The sequence below is a fragment of the Sceloporus undulatus genome, chromosome 1 (genome assembly GCF_019175285.1).
Source record: "Sceloporus undulatus isolate JIND9_A2432 ecotype Alabama chromosome 1, SceUnd_v1.1, whole genome shotgun sequence".
In the NCBI taxonomy this organism is placed as follows: Eukaryota; Metazoa; Chordata; class Lepidosauria; order Squamata; family Phrynosomatidae; genus Sceloporus; species Sceloporus undulatus.
In genome coordinates this window covers 96094232-96107947 of record NC_056522.1, presented here as the reverse complement: position 1 = coordinate 96107947, position 13716 = coordinate 96094232, and the positions used below count along the sequence as shown (strand labels likewise).

The 13716-nt window shown below is 40.4% G+C and overlaps 1 protein-coding gene across 1 annotated transcript in view; it reads right to left on the bottom strand.

The window, feature by feature from the left end:
* Positions 1-13458, bottom strand: part of LOC121928449 (pantetheinase-like) — a 17082-nt gene extending 3624 nt beyond the window's left edge. Inside the window, exons 1-5 of the mRNA XM_042463161.1 lie at positions 13165-13458; positions 12947-13077; positions 5077-5269; positions 3842-4136; positions 938-1311 (exon numbers count right to left, since the gene is read on the bottom strand). Coding sequence (XP_042319095.1) covers positions 938-1311; positions 3842-4136; positions 5077-5269; positions 12947-13077; positions 13165-13377 — 1206 coding nt within the window. The 5' untranslated portion in view covers positions 13378-13458. The remainder of the gene's footprint in view (positions 1-937; positions 1312-3841; positions 4137-5076; positions 5270-12946; positions 13078-13164) is intronic.
* Positions 13459-13716: the final 258 nt, after the last annotated feature.

Sequence of the window (13716 nt, the reverse complement as noted above, 5' to 3'; positions counted from 1 at the left end):
CACTTCTCTACCCAGTTTCAAAACTGAGTTAAAGACTATATTGTTTAGAGAAGCGTTCCCAGAGGCTAGCCCCTCTCTGACCCATGAAGCCTCCTTTTAACCATCCATTAAGAAGCCAAGCACTTCCTCCAGTCCATCTGCCTTGGTCCAGGCCTCAGAGGTGGAGAAGATCTGCTGGACCTGATCCTATTCCCCCCCCCCCACCACTCCCTTCTCCTTTTGTGTCATGTCTTTTAGATTGTAAGCCTGAGGGCAGGGAACCGTCTGACTAAAAAATTTATGTACAGCGCTGTGTAAATTTACAGCGCTTTATAAATAATAATAATAATAATAATAATAATAATAATAATAATATGTCACTTTCAGGTTCTATAGAGGAATTGTGGTAGAGTGGTTAAAATTCAGAATTTTAGTTATGTTCAGGAATTGAAAATTATAGTACTGAAATGAACTGAAGGCAAAGTTTGTCAGAATGAAGGATTCAGGTCTTGTCAAATTCTCTGCTTTGGAACGTAAACAATTTGGAAATGGCTCCAGATTTTAAGTTGCTAGCCCAAATAAAAGAAAGTACTGCAAGAGACAGTTTAGGGACAGTGAAACAAAACATATAGATAAAAGATTGATGGCTAACCCATGTGAGATAGAGACGTATGTTAGGACATCCAATGAATATACAGGGGTGTAAATGTTTAATTCAATGTAACCAATGAAAATGTGATTTGTAGTTTCCTTTGTTCAAAGACTATAACAACTTGGTTCATTTTAGAATCGTGGTCCCAGAATTTGGAATATGAATTTCCTCTGGGAACAAGCTGAAAATAAACATGTTTCCTTTCCGATCAAGCTCCTTGATCTCCCTACTGATTTCTGGTTAAAATTCTGGTTTTAAAATAATCAATAATCTATAACAGAATGATGTTCCACACAACTCCTTTACCTGCAAATAATATTCTCCTTCAATCACATGCAGCCCATCAAACGCACCCACTGCATAAATTTCATCCTCTCGTTTTTCTGTCATTTTGTAGCTCAAGTGACAGCAGAGGCCCTTGTGGCAGACGGTATAGTTTCCTGCTTGTTGGGATAGTTCAGCAAAAGTGAAATTATCAAAATAGATGCTTCCAGTGAACACCTGGGTCTCTGGTACGAAGTGCTTAACACTTGAAGCGTATAAACTCCAATTAACAGGAGGAGGGTATGTGGGTGAAAGGCGGGGGTGTATATCAAGTTGGGCAAGCAGGAGTTTGCCATTCTGTGTTTCCATGTCGAAATGATACACTTTGGGGCCGTCAGGTGCAAAGATACCACTCCCTGTGGGTGACAAAATAGATTGAGAAGAAACTGGGTTTTGCTACTTATTTCTCTAGGATGGAGTGATTAGATTTGCAGTCCAAAACATCTGGAGAGCCACGTGTTCCCCACTTCTGACCTGAGATTGGACAAGATGCATTTCTGGATTGCAGTGCCCAGAATTCCCCAACCAGCATGGCCCCTGGCCATGTTGACTGAGGCATTCTGGGAACTCTAATTCAAAGTAATAATGTTTCCAAACTTTGTTCCTGCCCTAGAGGAAGAGTGGAATATAGGTGAAATGAGAAACAAGTAAATACAGGGCACATTCATGCTACACAATTGTAGTACTGCATTCCAGTTTTAATTGCCATGATTCCATCCCATGGAATCTTGGGTCTTGCAGTTTAGGGAGGGATATTTAAAATTTTCACCAAGCTACAAAACCCAAGATTCCATAGGGCTGAACCAGGACAATTAAAAGTGGAATAATAGCACTATAATTATGTAGTCTGAATGAGCCCCTAGGAATGCTGTCCACATGTTGGCTTTCTCCACTAACCTGAACCCAAAGAGAGCAGGCATGCCAGAAGAAGGGCTTTTGAAATAAATATGGAGCAATTCTTCCAGACTACGTGGTTAACTGCATGATGTAGGGAAAAGAAAGATCACCACAGAAACAAGTCATATGGTATAAACAGCACTATTCATCATTTGGTCATTCACTAAGCACACTGAATATGGACAGTAGCAGTCATATTTTGTCCTATTATTTTCATCACATTATACTGTATAGGACAGGAACTTTGTTTTTCTTCTGGTTATGGCATCATGAACTCTTTGTTGTCCCACATTAGTTAGTCCCTATGAGATATTCTTTAAAAAATGGGAAGAGGGGCAGGCTTTTCCTGTCCTTGAAAAGCCGCAGGATAAGCCTGGGTTGCATAAGGGCTGCAGATACCTGGCCACAGGAGAATGCGGTAAGATCTGTTATTGACAGTTAAACGTGTGTGTATCTCTTTGGGGAAAAGACAGGCTAAGACATATGCAATAATCTCCTAGGTATCAAGTTTTGATGCTGAAACCTCAAGGCTTGGGATAGTCCCACCCTGCAAACCTAAATACACAAAAATATGTTGCTTGAAAAGTCATCTCATGCCTATTGCATGACTTGAAAGAATAATAAAAAATATAATAAAAATTTATTTTTATCCCATACCTCTGTATATCACAACCGGGGTGGCTTACAAGATTAAAAGATACATATCCCTGTCCCACAATCCCTCCCCCCCCATAAAATACAATTAAACAATTATTATTAAAACATAACTTAAAATATAGATAAGTCTATATTGCACCAGTCATAACTATTGTACCAGTCACAACTATAGCACTGGACGTATTTTGAAAGGAGTAGCCATATGTTGAGGGATGCTGTGGCTCAGTAGTTAAGATGCTGCTGTGACGACTGCAAGATCAACAGGTTGGCAATTTGAGGCCCACGTGCTGCATGACAAAGTAAGCTCCTGTCCTGTCACTAGTCCCAGCTCCTGACAACCTAGCAGTTTGAAAGCATGTAAAAGTGCAAGTAGATAAATAGGTAACACTGGTGGGAAGGTAACAGCATTCTGTGCAGTCATGCTGGCCACATGATCACAGAGTTGTCTTTGACAATGCTGGCTCCCTCAGCTTAGTAACAGAGATGAGCGCTGCCCTCTACAGTTGGACTTGACTTGACAATCAGGTCACAGGGGAATACCTTTACCTTTAGCCATATGTTACTTTGTTGTAGCAAATTTAAATCAAACCACAGTACAGTGGTACCCCGGGTTACGAATTTAATTCGTTCCGCGGCGCCGTTCGTAACCCGAAAGATTCGCAAACCTAAAAAAGGCTTTTCCTAGCGCTGAAAGCCGCTAGCCCGCTTTCGCTTTTAAATTCGTGCCAAAAACAACCGGCCGAAACCCACGAAAAAAATTTCGTAACCCGAAAAATCTTTCGTTACCCGGAACAGTTTTTTCCAAGCTAACTTTTTCGTACCCCGGAAATTTCGTAACGCGATCAATTCGTATCCCGGGGTACCACTGTATTGAAACCTCATTGTGAAACAAATTTTAAGATGCCATTGAATTCTGTTGCATCTTTCAGTGTGATTCTTTTCTCAGGTTGATTTCTGAATAAAATCACAGCTGGAATACAAAGTTTTCATTAGTAATTCATAAATTACAGTGCTCCCTCGGGTTACGAAATTAATTCGTTCCGCGGCTAATTTTGTAACCTGAAAAACCTTCGTAACCCGAATTGCCATAGGCGCTAATGGGAAAAAAAGCCCATTTAAAACAGCGCCGGCGTTTTTTCGTAACCCGAAAAAACGTTCGTAACCTGAAACAATAAATCCCTATGGGATTTATTCGTATCCCGAAAAATTCGTAAGCTGGGTAATTCGTATCCCGAGGTACCACTGTAATCTAATTTCCATCAGTGCCCTTCTGTATCCACAAGCGTTCTAGCCTTGCTTGAAATTACCAGAATAAATGGAGGTTGCAATTACCAGTAATATCAAATTGAGGCTTGTGAATATTAGCTGCCAGGAGGTTGACACGCATTCCCATAGCCCAGGCTGAGTAGTACTGAACAGCAGACAGAAGTGGAAGAGTGTTCATCCAAGCAGTAGGGAAGAGGACAGTGTCCACGTTGAACTTTTCCACAAGCGATACAGCAGGTTCATGAAAATTAAGCATGTCAGCGCAAGTGAAAACACCAAGCTTCCCAAAGGGAGTGTCAAAGTTAACAAACTGTGGATCCTTCGCATAATTAAAGTAGACTTCAGATGCAAAAAGGTTGTACTGTTCATAAGAGGAAAGAAAGGAGACAATTGGAAGAAAATTATGCATCAAAGACAGGATACATATTTTTTGGTGTTATCTTCTCTCTGTGTTAATTTTCATAGAGTATTATATGTTTTTCTTTAAATGGCCATAAAGTAAAGTGTTATTTACAGATAAAATAACTGAAACAAATATAAGGTCTGGGTAACATTTTGTATTCGCATTTTTCAAAGTGAGAGATTATTATCTACCATGGTTTGTCTTGCCAGCAACTCTTAGTGCAGTCAGAAAGCAGCATAGAATGGAATGCAAGAGCAGGAAGCATGTGTACTACCAATAGATGGAGGCAAGAGTAGACTTTTCTTCAAGTTCAAATAGAGCAATGTGAATTTACACCCCCATGCATATTTAGAGCAGTTGTTCTCTAGATGCTGTAGAACCACAGCCCCCGGAATCCATTATCAGGAGTCATGCTGGCAGGAGCTTACGGGAACTGACGGCCAACAGCCTCAAACTTCAGGTGAACTATGAGTGGAAACCACTGATTTCGAGGAATCAAAGAGAAAATAGCATGCTTCCCAACTCTTTAAATTTGGCAGGGGCAGTCCTTATTAATCCTCTTGTGTCACACTTTCCCAGCTGCTTTTACAATGTTCCAGTTTCTCTTTCTCCCACTTCCCTCCTTTGCCCTCAGCTTACTTCACTTGTTGCAAACTGAGTTCAAAGTGCAAAAGTAGTTTGTACTCAATTAGCTTAACAGTGGAGAGAGGAGAGCAGGAAGCAGAATCTTGCCCTTCCTAGTAGACTCAGACAAAAGCAAACTGCTTTAGCCTTTCCTAGCTTGTAGGTTCTTCCCCATTAACAACTTTTGCCATCTTGACCACACTTTGATGTTACTTGGCCACATGTGTCCTAATTTTCATGTGTGAAATGTTGGAATGTATGATGGAATTGTTACCTTGTGATAACGTGCCACAAATTTTCCGTCTGAATCATAAACAACATTTGTGTTGTATTGATAACGACCATCACTGGGGCATTGGGGATCACTAGAGTTACATGTTTTTTTGTCTCCCATGTTAGCAACCACAAAGATGGAGTAGTTTCTTGCCATACAGCTGAGTCTCTCCTGTACTGGGGTTGATCCATATCTAATGTTGAGAAGAAAAAAACAATAATCAATAATAATTTAATGAAAGGGGCGGCAAAGGAATTGTGACTTGTTTGAATCAATTAACTGAGAATCTGGTAGCTTAAAGAAGATTGCATAGTTACTGCCAGGCTGGGAATAGGAAGAAAGAAATGAAAGACAGAAAAGATGGAAAAGCTGGTTGATTCAGCAGTACTGAAGACTTCAGAAAGATTATTTTTAGAGATAGTGATTTCACGAATGGGAAGAAATCATGAAGTAACCAGAGAAAATGGTTTGGTGGAAACCCTGCAGCAACAATAAAGCTTTATCAGATTATAGCAGCCATAATGAACATAAAATCAAATAAGGTGAAAATAATCTATCGTAATAGTTCACACTGTGGTCCAAAGTGCCATTTACTCTGTGTCAGGGATGGGCAACCTCTGGCCTAGAGATCAGAATCAGCAGCCCATGCTAGCTTCCCAGTAAGTCTACAGAAGTTCCTTCCCAGCTCTCCATTTTCCAGCCATGTCCCCTCTTCTAATACCATTTGGCATCTAGAAGAGGAATCACTGTTTCACAGCTATGATCCATGGGTTACAAGTGCATGGGTGCCTTCAAGTCATCTGTCATCCTATAAATTTTACAGGGTTTTCCTAGGTGGTTCTACCCATCCTTTTCTCTGAAATACAGCCTACAGCACACAGACAGTCTCCAAATACAGTGGGCCCTTGGTATCTGCTGGGGCTTAGTTCCAGGATTCCCTGTGGATACAAAAATCTATAGATGCTGAACTCCCATTATATACAGTGGTGTAGTCAAATTGTGCCCCTTATATAAAATGGCAAAATCAAGGTTTGCTTTTTGGAAATATATATATTTATATATATGGAATATTTTCAAGTCTTGGATGGTTGAAACTGTGGATAAAAAAATCTGTGTATATGCAGGGCCAACTGTAGTAACTAGAGCTGACCCTGCTTAGCTTTCAAGATCAGATGGGATCTGGTGCCTTTAACATACTTAGATCACAAGGTTTAAACATAAAATACAAGACCAACAAAGGTTACAAGACACAGGGCCTTTTCACACTGCACAGTTATAGTGCTATCATTCTACTTTATCTTCTATGGCAGCATTCTATGGAATCCTGAGTTTGTAGCTTAAGGTGGGACATTTAGGATTCTCAGGTAAAGAGCTCTAGAGATTCACCATAATACAATCCCAAGAGTCCCGAAAATTCAGCCATGGCAGTTAAAGGGAATTACAGTGCTATAATTGTGTAATGTGAAAGGGTCCTTGACTGTGTGGTATAAACTAATGCCTATCAGTAATGCAGGGATGTCATTTTGGGGGCGTTGGTTACTGTCTGACTTTCCTTGCTAATAAGGCAAATGTCATTCTGACATGGGTTGCCTAGATCAGTGTGTGATAACAGGAAAGTTTACTTGCTTAGGAAATTTTGCAGTTCACTGTCCAGAATATGTGAAGAACACAGAAATAATCAGTCCTACTATGGGATCAAAATCTTACCAAAAAGCAGACTTCTTTTCAACTTTTAATACACTACACAGGCAATAGGGCTTTCTCTGCTTCGGCCCCGCAGACTTGGAACTCTCTCCCTGACGAGCTCCGCTCGGCCCCCTCCCTGGAGTCTTTTAAGAAAAACCTCAAGACTTACCTCTTTCGCCAAGCTTTCCCCCATGTGTCCTAATGCCATCCTTCTCCTTCTGTATTGTGTGTATTGTAATGGTTGGAACTGCCTCCACTGTGTTTTTACTGGTTTTTAATTATTAGGATTGAATGATGGATTTTATAATTTTGTATTGTATTGTTTTAATACGGGGGGACTTTGATTGTGTAATTTTGTATTTTTATTATTCTGTAAACCGCCGTGATTGAAGGAATGGCGGTATATAAATAAAATCTCATTCATTCATTCATTCAATAAAATTACCTATCCACTACCTACATGTTCATCAAACAACTATTACATAAACCTTGTTATTTTTACTAATAAAAGGATTACAATGAGAACAAATGATGCAAGGACTGGAAGAGCTGAAAAACTAACTACTGATGTACTCATTCTGATTAAGAATTCTAATGCAAACATTTGCATCACTTCAGCAAAAATTAAACCATGCCACCTGTTATTTTAAAGGCAGCTGAGAAACACCGTTTAGCAATAATGGTACTTTTTAATACAGGGGTGGGTAAAGTGTGGCCCATGGGCAGCATGTAGCTCCCAGGGCCGTTTTTGTGGTCATAAGGGTCACTAAGGGGTCATAACCCTATTGGCCTCAAATCCCCTCTGGAGTGTGTGTGTGGGGGGGCATTTTTGCCATGTTTTGGATCCCCCCCCCCCAGGTCATTTAGGATCAGAAAATACTTTTTTAAAAATTGGAAGTGATGTCTGGCCATTTCCTATTTTGAAAAAAGGGCTCTCCTGACTGAGAGGGGCTGACAACATGGCAAAAATGTCCCTCACAGCCTCTAGAGGGTATTGGGGCATTCATGGGCAAAGAATTGGAGGGGGGTTCAGTGGGGGTGGAGTGTGATCTCTTAGGTCTGCAAGGGAGCTAATGCAGCCCCCTTGTGTCCCACAGTTACCTACTCCAATTTAATATCTGCTTTCCCAAGCTTAGTTTTATTTGTTTTTTATGGCCTTTCAGCAGATTATATTAATGGTTTTTATTTATTTATTTAGACTCGTTCTTCCCTTCCTAAAGGGCTGAACAATGGTCAGCCCCCCCTCCCCATATGTAGTTGGACTATAACTCCATCCTATCTGCCTTAGCCAGCAAGCATAGTGGTGAGGTATGTTGAGCACTGTAATCTATCATCATCTGGAAGACTGCACTTTTTCAACACCTATCATAGAGGGATGTGGTGGCTCAGGGGTTAAGACACTGACTCTATTGGTTCCAAGATTGGCAGGTTGGGAGATCAAGATCCAAGCACGCCGCAACAGGACGAGCTTCCATCACTAGTCCCAGCTTCTGCCAACCTAGCAGTTCGAAAGCATGTAAAAGTGCAAGTAGATAAATAAGTACCACTTTGGTGGGAAGGTACCAGCATTCAGTGCAATCATGCTGGCCACATCACCATCAGAGACGGCTTAGTAACAGAGATGAACACTGCACCCTACAGAACATGACCCAACTTGACAACCTTGTCAAAGGGGAAACCTTTACGATAGAGGAAGCATTCTTGCCTGAGTTTAGATGATCCAAAGTGATGTCCCTGCTGTTAACAATCCTATGCTCATTTGTAATCTTTCTCCTGCATCCTAATTTTCCAACTTCTTTTATATTGCCACACTGCAGCATGTGCAACTTGTTGAAACTGAGAATAGTCTCCTATTCTGACTTTACTATCTCATACTAACATGGACCCTTGGGCAAGGGCAGAAGGTTGGGGACCCAATTTCCCACAAGGCTAGGCTGAGGGGGCAGACCCACACTCCTGAAATAATCAGGCAAAATTGGATCACCAAGATTTCTGTGCAATGCCTTCTCAGGCATTAGCAATCAGAAATGTACTAAATGATCAAGCACAGAGAAAGTAAGGAATCAATGGTTATTGAGCCCTCCCAGGTATAGTAAAGGCTGCTTGCAATCTCTCTTACAGTCGGCCCTTCTTATACACGGATTTTTTATATACGGATTCAAGCATCCACAGTTTGAAAATGTTCAAAAAAAGTATAAATTTCAAATATCAAACCTTGATTTTCAATTTTTTTTAAGGGACACCATTTTGCTATGTCATTATATTTAATGGGACTTGAGCATATATGGATTTTGTTATCCACGGGGTATTTTGGAACCAAACACATTTACTTGGGAGTAAACTAAACTGAACCCATGGAGGCAGGGTGACCAGATATCCCTCTTTTCCAGGACATGTCCTACATTTCAGCCATCTATCCAGGAGAAATTCCAAAATGTCCTCCATGTTCAGCATGACTACATTTATTTTTAGCTTTTATTTGGTAATTTCCTCCATTTCCCTGGCATGCCCTACATTTTGTGGTGCTTTGTCTTCATTTGCAGTTAGGACTTCAGGTCACTCTGCATGGAGGACATTTCTAAGAGTACATCATGCTTGTAAGAGTCTTCATAGTAAATGATATGTCACTAATAGATGGAGAAAGAAATCTCCTTTCAAGTATTTGTAAGTAGACAAAATTAATGACAACTCGCAATGTTGAGGGACCAGGTTCTTAAGTCCCTGAAAGCTAAATACCTAAAAGGTAATTAATATCTTGTCTGCAGTTTTGCACACAGGGTGCTGCAATCCATGTGTGATTCTAGGTTTTGTTTTTATTTTGAAGAAAGATTGCCGCTAATGATAAAAGATTTTGCAACTGGCTTTGAGAGGGTAAGAATTCATCTACTTATTTCTAAGTAGATACACTTAGAATTACACTAGGACACAAATTTCTGAAACAAACAATGTATATCAATATACAATATGATCTGGTTCAGAAATATCTGTCCTAGAATAATCCTACGCATATCTACTTTGAAATAAATCCAAAATGAATTCAGGGGTGCTCGTTTCCAAGGAAATGTATGTGGGATCACAACTTAAATTGTTATCCTCCCGAAACATGAAAACAGTTTCAACTTCCTAAAAGTAGCTGTGTTGACCTGTAAAAAAACAACTTTTACAAGCAATATTTTGTGGATGTCAGGGAAACATTTATACAGTGGCATGTGTTGTGCTTGTTTCTTTAGCAATATGATTAAATTTCATGGGGCTATATCACATTACATGAATATTACTGGCTAGAAAATCTGGCTTTTACAGATTTCTGGATTTTCAGAAAGTAGCCATGTGTCCTGTGGAAAATGTGTGTTTCTACTGCCACCTACTGGGAAAAATTGAGGCGATCAAGCAGGCATGTACTGCAAAGCCCATCTGCTGCTCAGGCAGAGGCAAAAAAGAAAAAAAATAGTTAAAAATGGTGTTCAATGGGTCTCCTCACACATCGGTCTATGAATGTGGAACAGAGGGGAGGTTGCAGAGGGAGTAATGTGTTTACTGCATGTGGAGCGCAATGTAGCGTGATCGCCTTACCCTGCTTCCCAATCCACTGGGGGAAAGGCTATATGAACGGAAGAAAATGGCGCCTGCAATGCAGGAAAGAGAACAAGCGGGTGACAGCCCCAGGCCAGCCCCTTGAGCACTGCTCCTCCCATCCCCATTCCCGAATCAGACACACTTTTGTTCCCATTCATATGCTGCGAATCAGACTCCGGAGGCACAGGAAAACCTCGCTAAAAAGCCACTGTTTTTTAAAACCGGTTTATCGACCAATAATTCGGGTTTTTTCAGGATAAATCGGTTCAAATTCAAATTCCAATGGAAATGATATCGGAACAATGCAGGTCGAATGCACACTCAAATGGAAACATTGCACCCATGATTCACATCCTGATCCGTGTAATAAGCCAGTGGGAATGAGGCCAAAGGCTTTCATGGCCGACATCCATAGTTTTTTGTAGGTTTTTCGGGCTATGTGGCCATGTTCTGGAAAAATTCATTCCTCATGTTTTGCCAGCATCTTTGGCTGGCATCATCAGAGAATGCTGGCATGAAAGTGAGTGACATAGCCTCCAAAGGAGTCACAGACATGGCTGTGACGAACAACCTTTCTATTGAGGCAGGCACTTGGGACTTTTGTTATCCCACTGCTGCCACCAATTTATGTGAAGGTCTCTGCCCACCCTTCACCTTGACCCTGCTCCCAAGATACTCTCCTATGATGGCCTCACACCCCTGCATTTCCAAAGATCAGTAGCGTGGCTTGATTTCAAAACACAGGCCAAGTGGATATTCAAACAAGAATAAAAGTTTATTTTAAAACAGAATGGAAAAAGGTAACTCGACATGAAGTTGTTACTGTGTCTTTCTCAGTTACATATTTACAGGTTTGTTCTTAAATCCCAATTAATAACTCAGCCACACAGGCTATAATATCCCCTAGGAAATTATGTAAACGAAACTCCTCTTTCAGAGTCTGGCTACACTGAGTCTCTCTTCTCTAGACTCCCAAACTAATACTGTCCCTCTGTGGACCTATCAGACCCTTTCTTGGTCTATGATCAACACCCCACTCTAACAAAATGCTGTTCCCTCAGGATCTTCTGGAACACAGTCCTCTCTTGGACTCGACTGTTCCCCAACTGAACACCAGCTTCCTCCCTCAGGATTCCAAACCCTAACTGACTGAAACCAACTGCCAAGCGGAATCTTCAAACTCCTCAGCCATCACCTGATTGGCTTAGGGTCTCTGGCTTCTGATTGGCTGGTTTGTGAGTCAGTTCATCACAATAGCCTACAAATGATCTACAAACCCACCAAGAAAATTCCAGCAAATGCTGCATTCAGCGAAGGACAGGAGGACCCTCTCATGGCTGCATGAGTTTACCGCATACCGTGCAGCTGTGGACAAGTCTACAAAGCGACCACCAAACACAGTGTTCAAACATGAATAAAAGAGACACTGCAGCCTGGGTCAGCCAGAAAAATCAGCAGTAGCAGCACATGTTATAAACTATCCTGGGCATAAAATGCTATTTGTAAACATTGAAATTCTGGACCATGCCAACACCTATCAGGTCAAAATGTACAGAAAAGCCACTGAAATCCACAAACACCTAGACAACTTCAACAAGAAAGAATAAACCCTTAAAGTAAACAAATTTTGGCTACCAGTCCTGAAAAACACCAAAATCAAGACCCAACAAATGTAGATGAAAACCACTCAGGGTCAGCGGGGTTTCCCAGGAGATAATAGATCACTAATTAAATAGACATTCTATCAATGAAGTATGGCAAGATACTTTTTTCATAACTATTTAATAAAATTTGATAAATATTTTTTATAAACAATGTGTTTATAATGAAGGTAGAGACACCAAACACAGCAAATTGCTCAGAAGTATCATCTACCATATTCATTTCAATATCAAAGGGCTTCCTAACTGCAATCCCACACAAATAAAATACAAGAAAGCACTCACAAAATTGTTTGTTTATTTTGACAAGATATCAGGCCAACAGCATTGTCCATTTTTTTTCTTAACTAAAAAGAAGCAAACACCGCTATATATTTACAGAAGGAATAAAAAACACTATGCAGTCAAAGAAGGAGCAAACACCACCATGTTTTCACAATGAGTATTGCATACTGGAATCTAGCCCCAGAAGACAGGCAGCATATAAATTCAATCAATCAGTGAGTCAATCAAAGTCTGCATTTTGTATTTCCATTGAAAACTAGCAAGAAAATGCACAATTATTTCACCCTGGGTAGTTCCAGACATGGCTATTTCAGTAGATGCAATTACTTTGTATCATTTGAGGCATTTACAGTAGATCCACTTCTAGCTACCCCATGTTTTCCCATTGTTTCTTCCACCTTTTTTTCTTTCCACAAAAAAACAAAAAAAGTTTTAAAAAGAAAAGACGGGAAAAAAGTGGACAAACTCTTTTAATTAGTAGTACTATAAAATTCACGGGCTTGCCGTATGTTGAGAGGCAACTTGGAGGCACATGCACAGATGCACACACACAAAACTCTTTCTCCAGAATGCATTCCACCACCATGAAGAAAATTACATGTGCTTGAAGAAATTGCCCATTTCTGATTTGTTTTGATGAAGAAAGCAAGAAGGAAAAATACCTTTCAGGCTCGATGCATGGAATCCAGTTGACTTGAGGATTTGGTATATCCTCAAGATAAGGATAAATTGTGTCTCGTGTGAAGACCCAGCCATAAATGCCATCTTCAGGTGTCACAATGATTTGGGCTCCCTAGAAAAAGATATCTGTTTAAATATATTCAGCTCCAGGGTGAATACTGTTGTTTAAAGGGCATCATATTAAGTGAAGGGGTAGTACTTGCTCAGCAGCTGTTTTGATGGCTTCTTCTAAGATGTCTAAATTTTTGTTCATTAGCTTCAAGGCATCTTCTGGAGTGACAAGTTCTGGGGTATCTCCTGAGAGTATAACAGCATGCTCATAGACAGCAGCTATGTAGGTATCTAAGGCAGAGGTCTGAAGCACAATTCCAGTCAGAAACAGAGCATAAGTAGAAAACTGGAAAGTAACCATGCTGGCCAAGCCTGTCTGTTACTTGAAATGAGAAAAACCAGGAGGTTGTCACTAGCAATAAAAGGGATAAGAAGTGATTTGGTTAATAAAGTGGAAGGGGAACTCCCGTTTCATAACAAGCTTCAAGTATGAGAAACCAATATTGTGAAATGTGCAAATGGTTGCCACATAGGGGGAACTATACGTTTTGTACTCAGCTTTGTACTGAGTAACTACACTCTTTGTGCTCAGTAATAGGTTTACACATGGGAAGGCTGGCACATTCCTCTTACAGTGCTGTCCTTGGACATAAAAGAAAATATATCAAAGTTAAACACACACATATAGGATGTATTTATT